General features: G+C 37.8%; 2 protein-coding genes across 9 annotated transcripts in view; both read left to right on the top strand.

Annotated features, from left to right (window-relative positions):
* The window catches only part of ARL13B (ARF like GTPase 13B), a 33,946-nt gene extending 27,403 nt beyond the window's left edge, over positions 1–6,543 (top strand). For 3 of the 7 annotated variants that reach the window (XM_077781195.2, XM_021550086.2, XM_021550087.2), the window contains 4 exons: positions 320–536; positions 892–1,005; positions 1,454–1,522; positions 4,439–6,543. In XM_077781195.2, coding sequence (XP_077637321.1) covers positions 320–536; positions 892–1,005; positions 1,454–1,522; positions 4,439–4,515 — 477 coding nt within the window. In that variant the 3' untranslated portion in view covers positions 4,516–6,543. Of the gene's footprint in view, positions 1–319; positions 537–891; positions 1,006–1,436; positions 1,523–2,238; positions 2,279–4,438 lie in introns of all 7 variants that reach the window. The other 4 variants (XR_014950628.1, XM_085563966.1, XM_021550089.3 and 1 more) reach the window with 4 other exon arrangements.
* A 139-nt stretch (positions 6,544–6,682) lies between these two features.
* On the top strand, positions 6,683–23,389 carry NSUN3 (NOP2/Sun RNA methyltransferase 3). 2 transcript variants are annotated; one of them, XM_085564349.1, is made up of 7 exons: positions 6,683–7,939; positions 10,389–10,498; positions 11,333–11,383; positions 12,132–12,424; positions 13,677–13,831; positions 14,354–14,475; positions 22,844–23,389. In XM_085564349.1, exons 1-7 carry the CDS (start codon positions 7,895–7,897, stop codon positions 23,112–23,114), a joined length of 1,047 nt encoding a protein of 348 aa, XP_085420475.1. In that variant the 5' UTR covers positions 6,683–7,894; the 3' UTR covers positions 23,115–23,389. The 2 variants fall into 2 exon arrangements, with proteins under 2 accessions (XP_085420475.1, XP_021405835.2); XM_021550160.4 differs by lacking the exon at positions 6,683–7,939 and adding an exon at positions 9,046–9,124.
* The last annotated feature ends 1,827 nt before the right edge of the window (positions 23,390–25,216 follow it).

Raw genomic sequence — 25,216 nt, 5'->3', positions numbered from 1 at the left:
AACTAGCACATAAAAAAAAAAAATCGAGGAGAAAGAAAGTAGAAAGTTTTTTGGGGGTTTTTTTTGTTTGTTTTTTTAATAGGACCAAAAATAATACAAGAAAAAAGACAATAAATCTAAAGATCATTTTGTTTTATAATTCCCTCTCCCTTCCTCTGGATAGGATATTAGAAATTTAATTTCTTCATCTATTTGAAGATAAATTGTACACTAAATGTAGGATATTTGGGGAATAATTTCATTTTTTAGTAGCCTTTCTTATTAGTCAGTTTACAGCATTAGAAGTAATTAAAAAAAAAAATCTTGTCCTTTTTGTTAGAATGAAAAACAGCTGGAAAAGGAAAAGAAGAGACAAAAGTTGGAGACTGAAAAGGCTACAATTGTCTTGAAATCCCAAGCAGAGCAGGATCACATATCAAGTAGCAGTAGCCAAAATACAAATGACAGCAGGCTGGAAAGGTGCAATTCTACAACTGCCCAGCTTTTGCAGCATGCAGAAGAGAGTGACCAACAAGCCTCAGAATGCCTTGACTCAGGTAAAACTGCTGCCTTTTAAGTAATTTAATCTGGTTTTTCACATGCTTCTTCCTTCTGTCCATGGTATTTGTCATTATACCACATACCAATGTCACCTATTGGGAACACAGAAATGCAGGAATAGGTTATATAAGTTGAATTTCTTAATGGAAATGTAGAGTTTACATCTATTTTATGCCCACAGTTTATTTTCTATAGCAAAATGTTGTGTGATTTACATTTCCCATAATTTTATGTCTAAGTCTGGACTGAAAGCTCGGATGTATCTCCCCAATAATTTTATTAGAATCTGATGTAGGATATTACCTGAATGTAACTGTAGGATATGTAATGTTTTTTTTCTGTTGTATGTAGATAACAATAAGAAAAAAAGTAAAAAACCAAAATTAAAAAGGGGCCACAGAGTAGAACCTGTTAATGCAGAGGAGTCTCTTCCCAAGAATCCTACACCACCAGCCCTTCCACCAGGTAAGTGTAAAAACAGTAATTGATGCCTCAATTTGTGGTGGGTCATCCTTTGAAGTCTCACTTGTGAATGTTGAAACTGGACTGGTTTTCATACAGAGAGGAGCTACTAAACCTTCCTCTCTAGAAAATCTTTAATACAGTTTCCCACTTCATGATATGAACTTCCAGCAGTATTGATTTGGCCTATTTCATGGAGAAAATATCATTTTCCCAAAAAAAAGAGCCAGAAACTTGATTGCTCTCTGGCATGATTAAAAATATCACTATTTTTAAGGTTAATCAGTTCATTTTTTAAGTGTTTCATCATTCTTCAGCACAGATGCAATGTAGTGCATAGCTTGGGCATTTCTAAATGCTTTGTTTTCTCCCAAGGAGCTGTAGGGTCTATACAGCTCAGAATAATCCAGTGCAGTAATGGAATGCTCTGACAGTTTTTGTTTTCCTTTAGTTGGATGGGGAACTCCCAAACTTAATAGACTTGGAAAACTTGAGCCTCTTGGTGAAACACATCATCCTGGTAATTGAAAGTGTTTGGAACTTTGTACCTTTTCAAACCATTCTCCTTTGTCCATTCACTTCTACATTCACTTCATTCTTCATCTGTTTTTCATTTCTAAATTCCAGTTTTCATTGACCAAAAGCTTTCCTTTTTGCTTAGCAGAAAGCATCTTTTTGATTTTTTCAAGTCTGATTTTTTTATTAGGAAAAACAAGGAGTTCTCTCCAAATTCCTCAAAGTTTAAAGTGGCATGGGCTATCAGAAGTTGTTAATGATCTGAAGTTATTTGCACCTCAAAATTATAAAGCAACACATTGCAAAGGGTAATGGGGCCAGTTACTGGAGTCCAAATACATACTGCATTTAAAATGAAAATTTTTAACTGGAAATAGCAAGGTGCAGTAGGCAGTCTTGATTTCTTGCTTTGATAGTGACTATTTTCTATTTTTGGAAAATTGTGGAAGACTTTTTCATATGTTGATATTACATTTTTTCCTGAATTTGAGATGATAGCTTCTTAATTTTTCTTACCTTTTTATTTTTCAAAGTTTGAAAAGTGAATTTGGAGACATCTGGAACACAAAACCAAGGAACTTTTCTGCCAGAGAACCAAAAGATGCCTGCAGGGGAAATAAGATTAATAAACTCAAAATATTTGTTTCTCACAGGAAAGTCACATGTTTAAAATGTGATTTGTAATGTTGATCATAAACCATCTTGCTCTTTCTTTTAAAGGCAAATAGAAGGTGACAAGAAAGGAAAGCCAGATGAAGAGGTAGGGAGGGGGGAAGAAAAGGAACTCAATCTTTATCTGTGCCTGAGGGAGGTGTTGCATTCTATAGGAAGAGTGTGGGTGGGACAAAGAAATAAAAACCTGCTTAAGTTAGGTGTGAATTTGTAAAGTAAGTACAATTATTAAATAATTTTGGAAGCTGACAATAGCAAAAATGTTGGTAGGGAAATTATCTCTTGACCAGAGGTGTAAGAGCAAACTTGAAGTACTCAGAATTTACAGCTGAATTCAAGGCATTGCCTACTCTTTGGAAGATTTATTCTTTCTTTCAGGAATTTTGAACCTCTGACAAGATGCACACTTGCAAATCCTAGCAAGAAAACTGCTATTAGGAAAGCACTATTTATAAATGAAGAAAGTTCTTCTCATTCATAGCCCACCACTCTCAAACCTCACAGACCTTTAGTTAGGTCCTGATTTCCAAAAACATAATTTATTTATTTATTTTGCTTAAAGCAGCTGTGGGATTTTAACTCTTGTCAGTTTGAGATCCATAGAATCAGAGAATTACTGAGATTGGGAAGGACCCTTAAGATTAATGGTTCTGTTAACCCAGCACTGTCAAGTCCATCTTGCACTGATTTAATTTCCTACCTGGTCTTGCCCATTTTCTCTCACACAACAGTGTTTTTCAATGAATTCCTACATATTTTGCACACTGAGAACCTGCTCCTCACTGGAAACTCAGTTTCCCTAAGACCAGTGGAGCCCACCTTGGATTCTTTTTTTATAATAATCCCTGAATTGCATCTTTCTGAAAATCAATTTATTTTTGGTTGTCCCTTCAGCAGAGAAATAAATCAGTGTTGATTTTTTTCCCTCCCCCAGCTTTGCCCAAAATTCAAAGATGGATTTAAAAGTTTTTTCAGACATTCAAACTTTGTAATTATGCACACTTATTTTCACTGAAGACTGCAATTTTTGCAGTCATACAAATCATTTCAGCACAACACAAGGTGATGACTGTCTATTTATTGTCAGTGGAGAATTGCAAGAATGTTAAATCTCTTTCATTATAGGAAGTAAAATTCTCTGGCAGCCCTAAAGTGCTCTGCCAGACCTCAAAAAATGGATGAATAAAACCATCCACTGGGCAGATTTTCATTGACCTTTGAATCATTTGTTGCAGTTTTCTTGCTGCTGTAATTAGTGCTAATGAAATCAAAATATTTATGACAATAACATAAAACTGTTTTTATTTTGCTGACTAAATGTTAGGATAATTAAAACCTCAATGCTACAGGCAGGTCTATGTATTTTTAAAGTAGTGTAGTCCAGTTTCAATGCAATTCTAACAGAAGTAATTGCATCTGTAGGACAAGTGGGTTATAGTCTTCTTGGAAAATAATGATTTATTAAAGCTGAATTTTGTGTTGGCAGGCCATCAAGGCTTTCTTGGGGAAGAGGTGGTCTGTATAAACAGAATTGAGATTTGAATGCTTCAAAAAGCTGCTTTTATTTTTTTTCTTGATTTCTACATCTTTCCTCTTAGCATCTTCCATATTATTTTGCTTGTGAAGTGTTTTGCATGTTCCAGTCTGCATGGGGTTTTATTCTATATCCATTACAAATGTTTGAGAGCACTTCTGATACTAACTTTGTGTTGTACAATTTTTCCACTTTAAACTGCTTTATTGACAAAAGGAAATGCTGCAGTTTTACCAAAAAATTCTGGAATAGCTTTTTTAGAAAGTTATTTTAGCTTATTTTAGCAAGATAAATGTCATGCATAAATGGCCCCAAAATTTTGGATTCTGCTCAGTATTACTATCATTTAAAACCATATTATAGTGCAGTCTTGAATATAGCAACATACAAAGTTCAGTGCTTTATCTTTTCAGTTGTTATTGTACACTTTGAATTTCTCCTTTCCTATTTTTAGAGATGTTTACAGATCTCCTTTGGGCTTGATCAGCAAATGCTGATGCATGTATAACAAAATGTAATTAAATCCTCATTTGGCCAATCCATCTCTAGACATTAATTAGCACTAGGTTTGAAAGTTTTCTTGGAGGAATTAGCTCTAAACTCAGAATACCTGGCTTTCCTTAAAGAAGTAAGAATTTAGTAAACATTCTTTGAGCCAGGAAGGGGGTAGCTGACAGATTGATGTGTTTTTCTGCTCTGGAATTTCTTCCACAGATTTCTATGGGAAGCCTCTGCCCCCGCTGACTCTACGCCAAAGACCCAACAGTGACACCCATGATGTCATTGCTTAACTGGAGCACAAAGAGAATTTTAAAAAACATAAATTTAAAATCCTATCATTTTTTTTTACCCTTGAAGGAAGTTTTTTTACATGACATTTTATCAGCACGTGGCAACTAAACATGGAGTTCATCCTGTTGTGCTTAATGGTCAGACTTTATAATTTATTTTTCACATGACCAGCTCTTCTTCAGGATTTATTTGGTTTACTTGTGAAAAGACTTGGCTGTAAACCTGAAGAAAAACACCTTCAAGATCCCATAATAGTGGATTGTACATTCCCACCGAGACCTTTCTCCAGGTGCTGTGCAGGTATTGGTATTTTTTCAGGGAATAAATTATTCTAAAGCATTTTGTAAGATTCCTGTATGATAGGGTGAATATAGAAAGGTTAAACAAATATTGAATATATTTTTCTACCTTTTTATAAAATGAGTTGAAAGTTTAAGTGGAGCTGTGTACCTACTACCAATAAAATGTTATGTAGGGAGCATTAGAAAGCTGATAGTCAAGTGCACAAAAATAAAATGTGTTTGACTCTTATATTTCTCTACGGTACCAATACCTTTTCTTAGGTATTACATTACATATTTCATATTTCTGGCAATCTGAAGCAGAGGGTACGATAAAAAAAAAATTTAAATGAATACATTTTATACAAAATAATGATATTTGAACTGTGTGGAAGTTTTCTTATCCATTGTTTTCTTTTTGTTATCTGAGTTTCATATAGGTAATAAATTCTGTGGAAAAAAATGGAGTTGAATACTGTTTTGTCTACTACAACAAATGAGAAAATTCACATAGTGGGAAATTTGCAGTAACTAAGTCATCAATTTTGATAGGAAACTGAATTAACCAGTATACAGATGACCTCCCTCAGTTGTTAATCTCAATAATACTAAAATACCAACTTGCAAACTGAAGAAACCCAGGGGTTATTAAGGATTTATGTAACACTTCCATATAATATATTGAAAATCACATAAAAGTGATACCTAAACAAGAAGGGTTACAATTTGTTATATTCCTGTTTAAATGTTTTTGCTGTTAGATTGGAGGCAACCAGTGATGTATTTATAAAGGTCCATTGCTCTGCCACTTAATGACAGACAGGATGAAGCCTCCATTCAGGAGTCTATTTGGAGAAGCAGAATTCGGTAATTTTATGTTTTACTCTCGTCAATAATGTGGTTTTACCAAAGGAGTTTAGATGTTGAAACAAAGTGGTGTGTTATGTGTTCAGCACTTTGATATTGGAAATCCTTGCCATGCAGCCCTCGCAGCAAGGAGTTGCACAAACATCTGCCATATTAAAATAAAATTATTTAGATTTTTAAAGAGTAAGGTGGAATCAATCTTAAGGATACTAAGTCTGGAGTAGGTGGAGAGGTTTATTCCTCTGTTTGCTAGTTTAGAAAAAGGAGGAAAGGATTTCTATGTGACTACCAGCATGAGAATACTTCTGTTGTATTCTAATACTGGAATGTGACTCAGTTGAAGTACTCTCAGGATTTGGTAATTTTCTCTTCAGACAACACAATACTAAGTGGAGGGGAGGTTGCACCAATAGGTGTATGTGCAATCTCAACCTTACTAACACTAGCTTTGTTATCACTTAAGTTTTTGGCTTAAAGGCTCTACTTTTGCAGACTTACTTTCTTACAGCTTCAATTTCTAGGAATGTATTACACTTTTGTTTTCCCTCTTTTCTAAAAAAAAAGTCACGGAAGTCTTTATTAAAAATAAAACTAAATACTGCTGTGGTAACAAAATTGAGAAATTAAAATGCTGATGCTTATATATAAACTGTGTATTCTGTGTATTGTGTGTGTGGACACGTATAATTTTTGATTTTTGCTTTCAAAATAAATTTCACCAGTATGTGACCAAAGCACTCAAAAATGGTTTATAAGTTTTTGTTTTATTAATATGCTTTGTAATTGTTTACTATGCTGGGGTTTTTATCAGTAATTTATACTGCTATAACTTTTTATTTGCTCAAGATGACATGTATAGAATAAAACTAATGCAAAGCATCAACATGTTTCCTGTTTTTACAATTTTTTGGAAGTAAGTCTAGTCTGTAAATATTTAAGGGCTGCAAGTCTCACATTTCTAAAATGTATGAAGTAGAGTCCTTATAGATAGAATCTTTGCATATTTTTGTAGGAGAAATGTGATCAAATTTAGAATATATTGATAGATTGGCAGTAAGTTGGGTGTATATGTATATCTATAAAGAGCTTTGATAGTGCACGTTATATTTGAGAGATAAAAGTTGTGCAGCTGTAAATTGAGAGCACAAATTAGGTTTTGTCAGACTTTCTGTCATCCCTAGTATCTCTTTTGAGTATCTCTTTTGAAATGTATCAGTGCATGCACTTCAGAGTATTTGCATTTAAATACAGGAGTGGTAAGACCACAGAAATTCACTATTTAAGCAGAGCATTTTGCATTATCTATGTGTAACGTCTTGAATGCATTTTAGACAAAATACTTTAAAGGTAAGTTAAAAGAATCTTCTGAAAAGGAATAGTAATGTTAATTAACTGAATTAATGTGAGAGACTCAGAGCTTCAAAATAAGTTGTTCAATTGTCTTTCCTTTTAGTTACACCCTAGAATTCACAGAAATCATAGATATAAAGGTTTTAAAATCAAAATTATTAAAAATAGACATATTTGGTATCCGTTACATCTCTGGTGTGAGATTGGAAAGGATTGATGGATCGTAGCAAGGTAGAAAACATTGATTTTTTTTTTTCCCTTTAAATAAGATTCTAGTAATATTTTTTTCAGTAATATATTTCCATATTTTAGTGGGAAGTTTAATACTATAACTTCAGGATGCTTACTCAATAACTTTGCCATCATGTTAGTTTCTTGGCTCCTGGGATTCATTCCTTTTGGAATACTTTTCTATTTTGAATAGAACATACCCACTAGTATTTCATTTGTAAATGGAATAAGTAATGGAGCCTGTTGTAAATGTAATTTGAGATAAGTTTATCTTTTATTGAGAGAGATACAAGATGCATTATTGGCTGTGACGGTGGTGGTGCTGATGAACTGGAGTCCTTTCGTTGCTTTGGTGCAAATCTGGTTTCAGACACATGACACCATCTGTCATATAGTGGAATATAGCCATAGATTCAAGGGAAGGTGACTCATTCAGCAGACCTTTTTGTTGTATTGGTAATGTAAAATTCAATTCTTGTGTGTATTTTCTGGTATGGTACTGGCCTTGGCAGAATTACAACCACAGAGAACTACTTTTTATATTAGTTTTGTTCTGTATCTGTCAGTAAAACTCATCAGCCTTTCAGGTTTCCTTCACATTTGATATGTAAGAGGTCTCTGTTTTGCCTCCAGGCCCTTTGTCACAACGATGATAGAAGCATTTCAAATCCTCTTTCAAGCTCATCTGCATGAGGTGAGCAAAAACACTTAGTCTTCATTAGCTGGTGCCTGAAACTCAAATATTTATCCATACAACAGCACTCCTGCCTTCACCTTTGCAGCCCTTTTCAGTCTGGATTTCAGAGGCTGGGTTCAGCCTGCAGAAGCTTTAATTAAAACCACTCTTAAACAAGTTTGCTGCTTCCACAAGTGCTTGATCTTAGCAAGAGAGTTGGCAAATGGGCACAAAAGGGTTTGTGGGGATGTTTTCTTTTCTAAGACACACTGATTGCAGGATGCCCTTCCTTGGAGGAGCAGTTTGCAGGTCTCAGTTTCTGTCCAGATGAAGGGATCAGATGAGAGCAGTCTCCAATTTCAGTGCTGCTGAAGCAGGGACAGCTGAACTGGAGTCCTGTGGTCCTCCTGATTCCTGTCCCCAGAGAATGATCTGAAAGTGTGTATGAGAGACTTCTGTGAATAATTCTCAAGCCTTCAGCAGTTTTTCATGGCAGTTACAGCGGGTTAAGCAGGAGGTGATCTCTAGTGTGGGTTCACATGAGCTGAGAGCACTTCCAAAGCCTGGGCCAGATGGGAATAAGGGTCTGGTGACAGAGCACAAGCAGAGACCTGGTGGTGAGGGTAGTGGATGCCATCAGACCCTCATGAGACCCTCCAGCAGGCGCTAGGGTGAGGATCACTTTTGTAAATTGATTTAAGTGAGAGCCCAGGTGCCATCTAATCCTGGTTTGGCTATTGGTGAGGCAGAGGAGTCGGGATGGCAAGGCAGGGCTCACACGGTTTAAAAAAAAAAAAAAAAAAAAAAAAAAAAAAAAAAAAAAAAAAAAAAAATGCAGCTAAAAATTAGGAAGTTTGGGGGTTTTTTTGGTTTTATTTTTTTTTACTATGAGAGTAGTGAGACACGGCAACGAGGTGCCCAGGGACGTTGTAGGATACCTCGACAGTGGCAGCATTCAAAACCAGGCTCGATGGGGACTTGAGCATCCTCGCGGGGGTCGTGTCCCCGGCCCTGGCCGAGGGGCTGGGACCAGCTGATCTCTAAGGTCCGTTCCTACTCCTCAGCGGCGCAGGGGCCGGGCCGGGCCGGGCGCGGGGGCCGGGCCGGGCGCGGAGCCCCGCCCCGGGAGCGGGGGCCATGCGGGGCCCGGCGCTGCCGCTCGTCCGCCGCGCCGGGGCCGCGCTGGGGCCGGGAGCGGCGCAGGTGAGACGGGGCCGGGGCTGTGGGGCTGGGGCCGGGCCCGGAAGCGCTGCGGAAGGCTCCGGCCGCTTCCTGCGCGGGCCGGGCGGGGACAGCCGGTTCCCGGCTGCCCGCCCGCTCCGAGCGCCGGTTCCCTGGGCGCCTCGTTCCCTCCTCCTCAGCCCGAGTGTGCCCTGCGCTTCTGCAGCCGCTGCCGGCCGCTGCTCCGGCACAGGCAGAGCGTTCCGGCCCGGCCCAGCTCCGGCTCTGCGCGGCCCTGTGTTTTGGAAGCAGCGCGGTGCGACGGGACGGCTGCAGGGTGCCCCGAGGGAGGGAAATTCAGCGTTTACCCTCGGGGTTTGCCTAGAAACCCTCCCTTCCTTTCATAGGTTAATCTCCATCAGAGTGCCAGGAAACACTGCATTATCAGCACAGTGCATAAGGAGGGGTGTTTATAATCAGCCGAGCAGGGAGGAATAGTGTGCTGTAGCTGAACTCTGCTCTCTGAAATGTCTGTCACATTTTGATCACGTAAAGATGTGGGCTAATATCTGAGCATTCCACTGATACCAAGTTGATGTAATTAGTAATGTGAAAAACGCCAATCACTTGGTTTTTAAAAATTTTAAAAGTTTAATAATAATATAAAAATAGTAATACAATTAGAGTAATAAAGTTTAGAGTTAGGTCAATTACAAGACAATAAAAAGCAAAGAATTACGGATGTCTGGATGCTCTCGGACACTAAGTCCAAGAAAAGCATGCCTTGTGAACAAAGGAATAACCTTAAACTAGCCTATTGCATATTCATATATCTCATACATGTTGCATCAATTCTTTCAAATTAAGAACTTTTCTAGTTTTTGTCAACTTCTTCTCCTTAATCCTGTTGGTTCTATAAAGACTAGAAAAGGTAGAAGAATGTTACTGTCTTTTCTGATAAGGAGGCAGTAACTTTTTATGGGCCCCCTTCACTAACATCTCCGTATGAAAAGTTTCTTAATTATCTCATCTTCCTGCTTGAGTTTGTAACAAATCCTATACTGCAGAGTTTCTATTTTAACATGATGTTGTTACCTAAAACTGCATTTAACACACTACGTAAGAGAATTAATACAGCATAACTTTCTAACATGACACATATAATATTCATTGTAACATTTGTGAAAAGCCAATCATAAAATATGCATTTTTCACAAATAAGATGTTTTTTATTCATTCTAGTGGGAACTAGAGAGGGTTTAACTTGGCTTTACTACTTTTCTTTTTTTTCTTCCTTTCTCTGAAGTTGGAAAAGAAGGCAAAAGGGAAGCTCCAGAAGCAGATCTGCCAAGTGGTTCTGGATCACTTTGAGAAGCAGTACACAGCAGAACTGGGAGATGTATGGAGCAGTGTCAGGTCTGTGGATTTGGGGAGAGATAAGAAATTAAATTAGTAATGATGCATATGGCAAAGGCCATCACAAAGTTTTGGTCTTGATCACACAGCTGCTAAAGAACTTCATTATTAAAAACCAAAAAGCATAGATACATAGCATTAATTTAATTGAGTCAACTTAAAAACTCTTCAATTGGATCAATGTGTTTTTCTGCTTTAGGTAGTGAATACTCCTGAGGAGTATTTCTTTTGAGATTACATGAAAAATTATTAATAGGAATTTAAACAGAAAGGGGGGAAATGCATGAAAGAAGGACCTGAAAGAGCAAACTGAAATAAAAACAAGCATGTTTCTATCACATACCATTGCTATGTTCCAAATATATCTGTTGATTTAAGTTTTACTGGCCCAGTGTTTGTAGAACATAAAATGTGGAAAAGAGTACTTGTAAAAATGGCATTTTAGTGTGGGCTGGAATGAGCATTGTAAAGCCATTGTGTGTGTGATTATTTTTGTTGTTTACAGCTAATATTACAGTAATTCTTTGTCCTGAGGGAAATACTTTATAGTCAGGAAAACCGTTATGCTTCATCATTTATATTTCCTACATAAAATAAGAAAAATGGATAATGTCTTGTTTCAGAAGAAAGTGGTGTGTTAAATGCAATAATTAGAAAAAAACAGTGTCTTGATTTCCTATTAAAATTCTTTTCCTGGATACTTTTCTAACCAAAATTATTAATTTCACCCTCAAAATGATTAATTCCTGACTACACCAGAATTATCCAATAGCAAGATTTTAAGTAAAGGCTTCCTACACTGTTATTGAATGGCTTTTCCTTTTTTCACCCTAGAGATGTGCTGACCTCGCCATGGTGCTGGCAACATGCTGTGCTGCTGAACAGGTTTGTGAAGAGCAGAATTCAGTTTGTAGAATTTTTAGAGTTTAATAATAATAATAGGATAAAGAAGGGCAATATTTTTAACACTGAGGTGCTACTGGTCACCAGCCAAAGAACACCTCCTGTATACAAACAATGTTATCTTTACACTGTTACATTGCTGGGGTACATGCATATTCATCTATTTCATTTATTATTCAAACAATCTTGATAACTTTCTGATCCTTTGGGAACTCCTTTGTTTGACTTCTTCACATGCTAACTTATCTGTATGATATCCTGGGTGTCAGATCAATATATTTTATTTCTTCTTGTGTCTGCATCCTGCTGCTTCACATCCTCTGATAAGGGTTTAGTATGTCCTTCTTAAATTTAACATGGTATTCTCTAATAATGGTACTCTGGTTTGTGTCATGGTTATCTTATCACTTGGAGGGGTCAGTCAGGGGACGGCCTTACATTGTTTTTAGTTACACAAAAGCCTTTTTCACAGTTTAGGATTGCTGAGCTCTGTAATACAATACATTCATCACACCATTGTTTTCATAAGTGATACATAGATATTGTATTCATTACACTACTATTTCTATGAGCAACACAGTGCAGACTTAAGCTGATAGATTATATTATATTAACAAGCAGCTAAAAAGAGTTAATTGATACTATTTCTAAATAATGTTGTAATCACTGACAACATACATAAACTAATATATAAATGAGAAAGACAATATTATGTGGTCATTTTTCACAGGTTCAGCCAGAGCCCTGGCCTGGAGAGCAGCCTGGCTGAGCAGGGATACCACCCTGCCTTCCCAGCAGCCCTGCCCTACCTCCCTGCAGCCCTCAGGTGTTACAGCAGGACAGCTCCTGGCAGGTTCCCTGCACAGAAACACCAGCCTGGCAGGCTGAAGGACTATTACCTGCTCAATGCTGCCTCGCTGCTGCCAGTGCTGGCCTTGGAGGTGAAGGATGGGGAAGCTGTTCTGGATCTCTGTGCTGCACCAGGGGGCAAATCTGTAGCTATCCTGCAGTGTGCCTGTCCAGGTAATGGAGCCAGGTGCTGGTGGAGGAAAAAAAAAAAAACAAACAACAGTTTGTATTCCACCTAGTTCTTTGCTGTTTAGTAAGGATTTTATAAAATCTGTTTGCCTAAAAGTGGATTAAAAATGCAGTCCTTACTTTAGCATAGGTTAGTGCAGAGTGACAGGCAAAAGTGGGGTAGCTCTGTGGATTTTTTTTCTCCACTGTCTGTTGGCACAGGGATGTAAGTAATCTGCAGTTTTATTATTGTCCTTTTTTACTTTTTTTTTCCCTTCTCCTCTGTTGCCTCTTTTGTCAGTGCTGTGCAAATACTACAGGTCAATTTAAGTGTGCTGATGTAAAGCAGAGCTTAAGAAATTATGCAAGATGCAATCTTGAAATGTGCAAGATCTGGGCAAAGGGAGGAGGTTTATGGTAAGGAATTGGTTGGAGGAGGATTCTGAGATGATCAGAGTGTTTAGAAGGCAGCAGCAAGCAGCAGCTTGGGCCAAGGAGTTAAAGCAACCTGGGATTGCTGTTTGCAAGTTCATTTGCTGGCTTGGGTAATAATTGTTCCAAACTGTTCACAGCACCCTGTGCTCCTGCTGATGAGACCATTACTATAATCACCTGCACCAGCTGATCACAGCTGGTTTCCCTCCCTCTTCTAGAGGAATGGCATGATGCTAATGAAGTAAATTAAATAGGAATTGTCCTTCCAGAAGCTTTAGAGGAAAAAAACCCAACACTTCACCCTCTGTCTGCTTCTGAAGAGAACAAATTGTTGCTGAATGGAAGATGTAAAGAATTTGATTTTTAATATACCTCAGTGAATGCTAAGATGTACCTTAAGATAGACAAAATTGATGCTCTATTTATTTAAAAGGCAGTTTAATAATATGGGGCATGCACTTCATTTAGATGGTGGCTCAAGGAGCCCAGGAAGGCACTCGCTCTATGGATGTATGGGTCATGATTAAAGTTTGTTTTACTGTACAACTCTATGGCTACAGAAGGATTTGTAGTAAATATTTAAGGTTTGCTTTGTAGGAGCATGTTGAAATTTATTTAGGTTTATAAAAATTCAGTAGTATTCTTAAAAAGTGCAATAACGCAGGCACATAAGGTGTAAACTCCATGGCAGTCATGGCAGTGCAGTAGAACTTCCAGAATGGGTATAACTCATTATGTTTGTAAAAACAAAACAGGAAAATATAAAGACTTCTCTTTGGTGTTTACTTCTCTTTGTTTGTTTGTTTTTCCTTAATTTTCTAAGGTCATTTTCACTGTAATGAATATGATGATTTGAGGTCAAGATGGTTGGAGCAGACAATAGAATCCTTTATCCCAGATCCTTTAATTAACATGATAACAGTCTCTAAATTGGATGGCAGACAGATTGGAGATCTTCAGCCTGAATTTTATGACAAGGTAACATTATTATTGGCAAATGGTATTTCTGCATTCTGATTCTTCTTCTTCCTATGCTGCTGTCTTTTTAATTTTTTTTTTTTCCTGGTCCCCCACAAAAATACCTGACCTATCAAAGGGAATAAAGTCATGTACAGGATTTGTAGAGCCTCAGGGAACACTTTATGAAGCTTGTTGTGCATTTATTCCTCTGTTGGATGATGTTTCCCATTCAGCCTTGGGAGTGAATTCTGAAGACCTTGTAGCTGCAATCTTTGCATGATGTGTAATTAGGAAGGGGATGAGAAGAAGAGGGAGCTGTTCAGGTAGATCTTACTTTCAGAGCACTAATTTTTTATCTCCCCAACAGCTAACCCCATAAAAACATCTAAAAATAGTAATGGGATCATTTCACCCCCAAAATTGAAAATAAAATTTTCTTAATATTTGCAAAAGAATATTGAATATATTTTGGCATGTGGTGTTCAAAAAGTGACCATCTTTTTTAAGATTTTTTTTAATTTTGATTTTATTAATGTTTAGGTCCTGGTTGATGCTCCTTGTTCAAATGACAGAAGCTGGCTCTTCTCTGCTGACCCTCAGCAAGCTGTGCTCAGGCTCATGCAAAGGAAGGAGTTGTCCTCCCTGCAATTCCAACTTCTAAGGTGAGAAGTGCAAAAAGTTAAAGGAATTTCCTGTAATTAATAAAAACTACATGGGGACAAGATTTAATAAACCAACCCAGGATTCTTGCTCTGGAAATAATGTCAGGGATGTGTGGTTGGGAGGCTGTTTAGAATAACCAGTGGGTCTGAGATAATGAAGATGTGGAAATTTGGTGGGTGATACCAGCAGTGAGGCCTTGATCCTCTTAACTCATTTATTCACAGGAATGTCCATTTGCAGATGACTCACAAGAGTCTGGTGTAAAATCAAAGTATTTTAGATGGGCACAGCTAAAATGGGCTTAAGATATATTCCATATTGATTGTCGATAGCACAGAAAGGGTCCCAGTCCTGTCTGGCAAGGTAAAAAAGTAAAAGAATGTGAAGTTTGGTGGGGGAAAGAGAGAACTGTTTGTTTTTGAGAACATGCCCCAAATAATCCCAAGCCAGGTTGTCATGTATTACACATTTTAATGCTACCAGATATGGGCTGGCATTTGTGAAGCATTTCAAACTGCACAGTTTTTCTCATGGGGGAAAAAAAGAGCGACTTTTCAGTAAAACCTTCTAAAATAAAACCTTGAATGTTATTTGTGGAGTAACAGTCATGCCTGAAGTCCATCTGTCAAAGCAAATTGAGGGAAAAATAACATATTATAAGAAAAAAAAGGAAAATTTTTATGGAAAGTTCCCATTGCAGTTCAAGATAGTTTAGCAAGACTTCCAGTTGAAAAAGGCCTGGCAGAAGCCTGTGATTTATAACAGAAATATGAGGATCTTATTGCAGTAATGCATCATGTCATCCATTTCCTTTGAAGTAATCAATCACATTTAAAACTCTGACCTGTTCCAGTTTTCCCTTTTCAATATCTGACATGGGAAATCCAATTTGTGAACCCGTAGCAAAAGGAAGCATACATCATGCAGAGAAATTTTGAGAATTTGCATAAATCATTCCACATTGTAATCCTGGAGAACTCATGACAGCAGAAACCTTGGGGTTTTAAAAGAATAAACATTCCTGTCAGCCCAAATCAGATTTAATTGAATTATTCCTAAATAGAGAGAGAACTTTCTGTTGAAAATGTTCTTTATTTTAGCAACAGTAATAAGAATTTGTAAAGACAACATACCTTTACTATATAAATTAGTAAAATACCTTTGCTATATAAATTGTGGTAAAAGGATGGTTACTTTTAAGAGTTAGATTTTAGAAGGGTTATTGTTAAAGGATATAAGGATTATTGATTGGGTTATTTGGGTTATTGGGTAAAATATTTGAAGGATAGCTGTCCACTGGCTGGTTATTGTTCTGTTTACCTGATCACTTCAGAATTAATTCCCAGTTCTAAAGACATCTCAGATCCCACATGAAAGGAGAAACAGGAAATGATAAAGCAAGATCAGAAAAAGCTGAAGGGGTTGTGACAAGTGCATTAGAACTAAAATTCTGGAATGCTTCCCTATTCAAGCCTCCATTTAACAACTAGAGTGCATAATTATAAATAAAAAGTTGAGTTTGAATCCCTTCTTCAGTACTTCCAGTAATATTCAGGAGGGCTGAGCCTCCATGAATATTACTGTAAAAATAAAAAAAAAAACTGTACTGCTTTTTACATGAGCCAGCTCATGCAGGGCTCTTTCTGGTTCATTGATTCAGGTTACCTGGTACTTGATGCTCCCAGGTGTTCCTGACCTTGGTTCCTGTATCTGTAAGCAAAAACAAGTGTAGGGCTGAATCCCAGCAGTTTTATTGAGAATAATGCAGGAAATACATTGTAAGAGCATAGAGTGACAGGACAAGGGAAATGGCTTCAAACTGAGAGAGAGCAGGTTTAGATGGGACAGTAGGAAAAGATTCTTCCCTGTGAGAGCGGGCAGGCCCTGGCACAGGGTGCCCAGAGAAGCTGTGGCTGCCCCTGGATCCCTGGAAGTGTCCCAGGCCAGCTTGGATGGGACTTGGAGCAATTTGGGATAGTTTGAGGATTGAATTGGAAATGGGTGATTATTAGGTCCCTTCCAACCCCAGCCATCCTGTGATTTGAAAATGAGGCTTGAGGGACCAAGCATTATTTCAGATCAGCAGGAGGATTAAGTGTAAATAAAAATGAGAAGAATTAAATGCAAAGTAGAGTTCTGTTTTTATTTCTGTCAAGCATCAGCCTAAAATTTGAGATTCCCTCCTCCTTAATGAAGGAAATGCATCACCTCTAATTTGTTCTTATGGATGTGTTTTGGGGGAAGCTGGGGTCATTAAAGAGGGAAGTTAAGGAAGGAAAAGTAGGGTTTGCAATACAATGTAATTAATTAAGTACATAGAGGCTTCAGAGAATGAAGATCTGGAAGAAGCTGATGCAACAATTTTCTTCCTGCAGCCTGCATAAAATCTGAAATGTAAATAAGTGATATAAATGCTGAACAGCAAATGTTCTAAGCAATGAGGGCACACCACTGATTTGAAGGAAATTGAGATTGTAGTGATTGCTCATAGCCAAACCAAAGCATCCCTGCTGAGTGCTCTAATCCAAGAACACACTGCAAATCTTGTTAGTGTTTGGAGTGTTCATGCAGAAAACAAATTGCAAAGTTAAAAAAAAAGAAATATTCACTTCCTGATGCTAAATGCTAACACAAAATACAGTGGTTCCCAAAAGCAAATTTACCAATGTTATCAGTTCTCTGAGAGAAATTAAATTTTGAGCTAAGCTTGAATGCCCAATTACATAGTGGTTAAACTGTTATGGATGTCGTAATTATTCTTAGACTGGTTTCTGCAGCTGAAAAGAACTTGTGTTAGGGCTCAGCAGAAAAGAAATCCAACAGAATACAATTTAGAAAACTCAGCAAAGGCATTCAGACCTGGAACTCTTCTATACACAGCATCTCTGAGTAATTAAACAGCTCTGTATTTTCACTGAGTTGTGGAGTTTTCCACAGGATTGTGTACTTTTAGCTGGGCTTTTTGTGGTTATAGAGTGAATGCAAAAAATGTGTTAGTAAATATAAAATCATATATTTAGCATATGTCACCACCTTAGCATTTCTGCTGTGTGGAGCAAATTGTGCTGGGAATTGCTTCATCACATCTTCTGCGCTTTCTCCTGGAGTTTTTCTTTTTGCTCCTCTATAGCTGCCCAGGTAATCCTTTTATTGTTCAAAACCATCTTCTCAATTAGGTCCACTGGGCATTTTTGAGAATTCCAGCTATTGGACCAACAAATCTGCTGTGGGTTGTGTGGATGATAGGACTCTTTAGCCATTTTCTATCTTAAAAAAGCTGAATATTTTGTGTGTGTTTGTGCTGTGCCATTCCCCAAAACACTTTTGATTGGGTTGTTAGAGGTTTTTCGTGGTTGCTTGGAATTTCTTCATAAAGAGTGAGTGCTGTGGCCACTGCTGTGGCTTCAGGTGTTCCATCATGTTTTATCTTAAAATAAATCGTGTCTGATTTTAAGCATCCTGTGAATAACTTATGGATCAAGTCCTTTAGGATATGTTGCAAAGCCAGGTTTATTGAATATATAAATAACTGTATGACTGAACAAATAGGCTACTCAGCAGCTTTTTGGGATCACATATTTGAATTCAGGAACAAATTTTGCTTTAATTCCACCTTCAGTCCTTTCTCTATATGTTTTATGAGCTGTGAGGATAATCACTAACCCTAAAGTTCTCTTCACTGGGCTTCAAAAGTCTTTCATTCTCCCTTTTGGGCTGTCTCATATCCCTGTTTTAACTGGGTGAATATTCCAGAAGTCACCGTGCATTAAAGGAGAAAGATCAATAATTGTAGCTGTTTTTTGTCTTTGCTTTAGAATAATATAGAATTATTTGCAATAGAAATGTTGCTTACCAAATTTTAGTAAGCAGGACAAATTTTGTCTATACTTGATTTGGGGGGTTTTGATGCCTGAGTCTCCTTTTATTTATAATTCAATTTAGTGTTGAAAAAGACAGTTGATTTTCATGATTCTCCTGTTACTCTGAGCTGCAATGTTTCTCCACTGGAGCAAAGTTTACTTAGAGAGGAGCAGAGGGAGTGCTTGAACTACTGTCACTGCCCATCAAAAAGTATTAAAAAAATTGATATTTTGACACTGAAGGATTTCCCTTATCATTTTGTTCAGGTTCAAAGAAATAAAAGCAAAACCTTTAACATGCAGGTCATATTGCCACAAAGTATCTGGACTCTTGTGAGAGGCAAAAAGTAATGTGGATGTTTTAAGTCAATAAAAATAATAGAATTGGCATTTTTTATTCTGATGAGACATTATCTTGCCTACTGAGCAGAAATACATCGTAGTTGCCAAAAGATGGCACTGTTGAAGTGTTTTGTTAGTTTAAAATTGCCCTAAAATTGTGTCATCTTTAAACTTTAATACAGAAAATGGCCGAATTATTAACATAATTAATGCTACCCCTTCCCATGGTATGCTGCATAGACCCACGCACCAGAGGATAGGCTGGAGGTGCAAGTGCTACTTGTAGTGGGAAAAATATATATTTTTGTGTCTGCCCATTTTTAAAAGGATGTTTGAGACACCAAGACTTTTCTCTGTCAGTGAGAAAAATCCTTTTTAAGTCCTGGCTGCATTTATGCAACATTTTAGTTGCATTGAAGAGTTTTTTGGGTTTATCATGTGGCTCTAGCATGATAAATTTTTTCCCCGAGGTCTTAAACAGTAATGGTGTTTTGTTTTCCCTAATCTAGTAAACCTTAAGAAAAAAACTAAAAAAAATAAAAAGAGCTTTGAAATAATATATTTCTTTCCAAAGTCTTTTCTGATACTGCTGTAATACAGGGAGTTAGGATAGATTAATGCTTCTGTTGTACTTCTGACTTCCGCAGTACAATATGAACCTGTACCCAGACACACACCCTGTAAAAATATAAAGTATTTTTTACTCTTTTTTTGTTAGTTCTGTAAAGTCTCATTTAGAAAGAGGAGGGGAGCAATCTACATGTGTTAATTTGTTTTACAGAACTTGTTGAATGAGATGGACAAACAAAGGCTCCAGAAAAAGTTTCCAGGACTCTTATTGTTCTGATGTTTCTTCATGTGAAGCATGAAACCTTGCAGTAGTAGTGCCTGTAAACCTGTAAAATTCATTACAGGAAATATATGTCTGTAATAGAATTATGATATTAACTAGATGTTTATTTCAGCTGAAAGTTTTAGCTCTTTAATAAACACTGATGTCATGTGTGCCACCAAGAGAAAAAGAACTGCAGATTAACTACCTTTAAATAATGTGGGGGTTTTTAAACAGGGCATTGTAATAAGAGGAAGGTGAAACATATTTTGGCATCTTCATCATTCTAGATTTGACTTCCCATTTTTTGGGAGTTACAGAGTACAGAGTATTTGTTCTAATACAGACTCTTCAGCTAAGAGTCGATAATTAAAATTCCCAATTAAAGAAATCTTAGTTCCAGATGGTGGAGTTGAAGTAGGTCTAAGTTATGCTTCATCTCCAGCCTACCCCTTGGATGAGCTTGTTTCCCTCCAGTGGTTAGAGAGGAAGTTGCCTAAATGTATTTGAACAATTCCCTGATGAACCAGTTCCCTGCTGATCAAATCCTGTCCTGAATGAATTCTTGCTGCTGGTGAGGAGAGGACCAGACTCCCTGGCTCTTCTGGCTCGGTGTCACCCCGTGGGACTTTGAGCCCAGCACTTCCTCACTTGGAATTTTCCAGCTCCCTGCAGGTTTATCAGCAGCCAGGCACGGCTTCATCAGAGCTGGGGGCGTTGACTTTGACACAGGCACTGAAGCAGCTGTTGCTGCACTTGACAAGATGGATAGATACATTGATTAACCTTGCTGCCTGAAGTAATTCTCCTCAGATATTTTAATTCCTGCTGTAGGTTCAAAATAAAGAGAGCTGCACTGAGCAGGCTGACCTTTTCGGTCATGGGCCAGTGAAGATTCACAAGCTGAGGTTTAGACACAAGGGGGTTTGAGGTGAGATTTTCAAGTTTTCCTTCAGAGGCCTGTGCTGCTTTCCTCTGATGGGCTTAGTTGGAGGAGCATGGTGCCCTTGAAAATGTTATCTTGGTGAGTTCTTGCTTTCCATATGGGAAGAAAAGGACATTTAGCAAGTGTCAGGCTTTTAGCCTTATAACCTGTACTACATCTACTTTTTTATCTTTTACCTTTCCCACTTTTACATGGTAAAAGAATTTTCTCTCTTGTCTAAATGCTGTCTTGGAGGAAGGAAAGTTGTTGCCATTATCTGCTTCTCCAAGTAAAGTTCTCAGGTTTGCCAAAAGTACATCTCAATTGTCAGGTTAAAATGTTCCCAAGCTTACTGGCTGCCCTCGGGGCTTGGCACTCCTGCATGCATGGAAAAGGTGTAGCTGGCAGGGAAAGTCTGTCAAAAATGAGTTATGTGGGTGGATTCTGATAATGATCTGAAGATCAGCTCAACTTCATGAGGGCCCATTTAGACTTCAGCTCTGTTCTCTCTGAGTTCTAATGTGAAAGATAAAAAGCAAAATCCAATACATGGGAGTGGGGAAAGTGATTTTTAATTTCCCCAAATGGGAAATTCCAAGATATAGTGCATCAGGCTTTCTTGGAGGTTTGGTGTCCATGAGAAAGTAGGGTTGCACATCCCTGCTTGGCTTTAATTTAGCAGTTACGTCCATATATATATATATATATATATATATATATATATATATATATATATATATATATATATATATAAAAGAATGCACTGTGGTTATTAATGTATATTTGGCTTCCTAATTACCATAACTGAGACTCGTAGAAGAATTGAGCAAGGTCATGTGTATGCTCCCAAGAGAAATAGGTTTGGTATAATTCTCAGTTTTCACCTGGTCTTATCACTGTCTGAAGCAGTGTCCTGGTGTTCCCATATTATTTTGGCCAGGACTTCCAGAGCAGCTTTGAAAGCTGTGATCAGCTTTGGTCCTCCTTGTGCTGAAGCTTTTCTTCACTGATTATTTTCCCAAAAAGTTGCAATTCTGTTAAAAGGGCTTAGCTTTTTCCCCTTGTATTTTCTTCTTTCCTTTCTCAACTGTTTTTGGTCAGCTATCACCCTTAGGAAATCCTCAGCTTGTTCCTGGAGGAATTGCTGTTTCCATGGCATTGTCTTTGTTTATCTAGCCTTGGAATTAGACTTTCTGCATTTGGGGGCTGCTCACCTCATCTGGTTTGAGGAGATGGTTGTTTCTTTTCTTCTTTTTATTTGTCCCAGGCTCTTTCCCTGTGGTGTGGGGGGTGTGTGAGTACAGTTTTTCAGTAATATCTACAAGTCTGATTATTCAGTGTCATTTACACCTGTTCTGATTTTCTCATTATTAAATAAATCTTATTGAGGGAACAGTTGTATTTAATGTGCTATTTGCTTGTAGTATCTGTTTGTATACCAGCTTACAATTCAGTCTTTGAGCCAAAAATGGCTCAAAAATATATGATTTATTGGGATTTATCTTCAGACAGTGTTTTAATAGCAAATGAACCTTTTGTGTAGCTTCCTCCTTTAGAAATGTTTGAAGATTATAAGGCTTGAAGAATACTTCTGCAGTGCAAGATTTTTGAGTTTTCTCCTTACTCTCTTAATTTGGAGTAGGTGAATACAACTTGTATATCTCATTTCTATACTCACAGATTGTATTTCATGTGTCTGAGTAAGGAGTTGGCAGATCTGCTGCAGTGGGAAATAAGCAATTTATTTAAATTCAGTTTCAGTGGCAAAGTGATAAAGAACCTCTGTTCCTTCCATCCAACAGTAGCTGTGAAGCTTTCAGGCTTTAATCCTCTATTTTGCCTTTGTTTAGTCAAAATTTGTCAACAGCTTAATAAGTGAAGGGCACATAAATATATGATCCTTTAAAAAATGAGGATGAAAAGCAGTGGCTCAGTGACACCCCCAAATCCTCTTACCTGCTAAATAAGTTGCAGAATTAGCAGGAACATTTCTGAAATTACAGCCCAGTCATTAATTCAGGCTGTTACTGCAGGTTCACACAAGCATCTTGCCAAGTGTCAAACACACCCTTTTGATGTGAGGTAACCCATTTTGTGTGCAATTGCAGCATTTTCACAGCAGTGCTGAGCACAGGAATGCTTGATGTGTATTCTGAATGGATGCTGCTTTGTACTTGTCACTGTGGTATAAAAAATACCTTCAGCTAACTGAGGATACAATAATAAATGAAAAGCAAAATTGTGTTGTGGGTGGCTTCCTGAAGTTAAAGTTAAGACATTTTTGTAATGAGTTTTTTTTTGTCATATTTATTTATACTCTGGATTTATAAGTCTACACGTTCTCCCATTAGCATCTGTCACTTTTGATGTTTTGGTTTTTTTTCCCTTTTTCCTGTTCTTCTTTGCAGGTCTGCTTTTCAAGCCCTGCGTCCAGGTGGCTCCTTGGTCTATTCCACGTGCACCCTCTCTAGGGCAGAAAACAGTGATGTGATCAATCTCATCCTGAACTCCTGCAGGAATGTGATGCCTGTGGATCTAAATGGGATAGCCAGAGGTGTTTCCCAGGAATTCACTTTTCTCAGTGGAATGCAGCAGCATGAGCTGCTGGTTCTCCCAGAGAAAGGGAGAGCATGGGGTCCCATGTACGTGGCTAAATTAAAGAAAGTGTCCTCCACCTGATGCCTGTTGGTTATTTATAAGCAGTATATGATAAATTAATATTGATTTAAATACAGTTATGTGTATATGAACACATCCAAGGCAACTGAATTTAGAGTGTTGCAATTTCCTGATCAAAAGGAAGCAAGAAATTTTACTTATTTTAACTTAAAATACTGAATGTGCCTTCTAGCATGGGCTTGTGGGCCTCTGAGAAGTCCTTAGGAAGTTTGTAGTGTTTTCAGGGTGTTGCTTTTAAAGAGATTTGGATTCTAGAATAAAGGTTTAATATGGTAGAGTTTTGCACTGATTTTGTTTTTTTTTACTTACTAACTTGGTTCTAATACAGCATGTTTTTAAATAAATGGTTTTCAGTGGTCTGAAGTCATGGAAATCCTGCATTGTCTCTAAACACATCTAGAAAACTGATTTGTATGTACAGGGTCATCTTCAAGCACTAGCAGAACAGGTTTCATATTTGCTAAGTTGTTGCTTAAAAAGCAAAGGTGTCTTTTGTTTACAGATGAAAAGGTCAGCAGTTACAGCAACACAAGTTTTTTTTTTTTTAAATTTGTTAATATTCTTCTATTTTGAGCTTGCAAAAATATGAATTGAAAGAATAACAGTGTATATATTCCATCCTATGCTTGTCTTGAAGCAGAGTGGAACCCTTTCATCCCCAAGGGATGGAACGTGATAATCACTGTTTTTAAAAACCTTGTTTTAAAGAACAGAGGTAGATGAGTTGCTCATGTGGAAATGGGGGTGTGTGACACTGTCCATTTATTAATTTCACAGACTCACAGAATGATTTGGGTTGGAAAGGACCTTAAAAATTATCAAGTCCCAACTTCCTTGCTGTGGAAGGGACACACCTTCCACTAGACCAGGCTGCAAAGTCCCATCCAGTCTTAAATTCAACACTTCCAGGGATGGGGCATCCACCCTTCTCTGGGCAGCTTTTTCCATGCTCTTATTGCCCTCACTGTAATGAATTTATTTTTAATATCAAATCTAAATCTGCCTTCCTTCAGTTTGCAATCTGTGTGATAGACACACATTTTATGTGTATGTTATACACATAATATTATGTGTATGTATGTGTATATACATACTATATATTACATATGTGTATTATAGACAGACACGGATATTATTTTATGTGTATATCACAGAGTTTGCCCTCAGAACACTGCTTTACCTTCTGCTGAGGCAAACAAATGCATCAGAGGGTCTGAGCCCTCACCCTTTGCTGTGTGGGCTTTTACAGTTATCCTTTCCCCTGCTTTGGGATGGAAAATGTTTGAGGTGGCCCTGCAGTGTTAAATTGTCAGCAGTGTCTGAAAACTTGAGAGGCTGTAAAGCTGATGCAGTTTGAGTATGCAGAGGATACTGTGAAAAGGCCTGACAGCATCTGTCCCAGGAACATTAAACGTAATATCCAGATTTGGAGTCATGTCAGGCTGCTGGGTGAAATAACCGTACCTTTGGCAAAATGCTCCCCATCAGTTTCATTTGCCCTGTGGAAATTGAAATGGAAAGGCAAGAATCTATGTTGCTCAGGGATGGAATTGAAATATGTGAATGAATTGGATGGTTGAGGAGGATGTGGACTGGGTAATCACAGAAGGAACAAAGAGGTCCCTGGAAGCTGAACTCAGTCTCAGCAGATGGGCAAATCCCTGTGAGCTGCTTTAGACCTGAACCCTGCAGCAAGGCCTCCTGGTGTGTCTAAAAGCTGAGTTCTGTCTGCATAACCCTTTGCTGATCTCCTGGAGTCCCTTTCCTGTCCCAACAGTCTAAACATGCACTGACAAGAGAGGTAAAACCAAGGCTAATTAACAAGTGATATTTATGTCTGTACTTGATTAATTTTGGTTTATACTCCATTCCAGATTGCTGTGGAGTTGTTTTTTAGTTCTGTTCTAATCAGTTCTGGCTGGTGATGGGAATTTGTCGAGCACATGTGGAGTGAGAAGATGAAGGCAGGCCTGTAGAGGTGAGGGGCAAAATTTGCACATGTTGGCAAGCAGTGACCACTCAAAAGCACTTCTTGAAAAGGCTTCTTCTCCATCAAGTATCTCTTGGATACTTCTGATTTCTGCTCCCCTTCATTACAAGGC

Source organism: Lonchura striata, chromosome 1, assembly GCF_050655825.1.
Source record: "Lonchura striata isolate lonStrDom1 chromosome 1, ASM5065582v1, whole genome shotgun sequence".
Taxonomy (NCBI): domain Eukaryota; kingdom Metazoa; phylum Chordata; class Aves; order Passeriformes; family Estrildidae; genus Lonchura; species Lonchura striata.
This window is presented reverse-complemented; position numbering and strand designations above follow the sequence as displayed.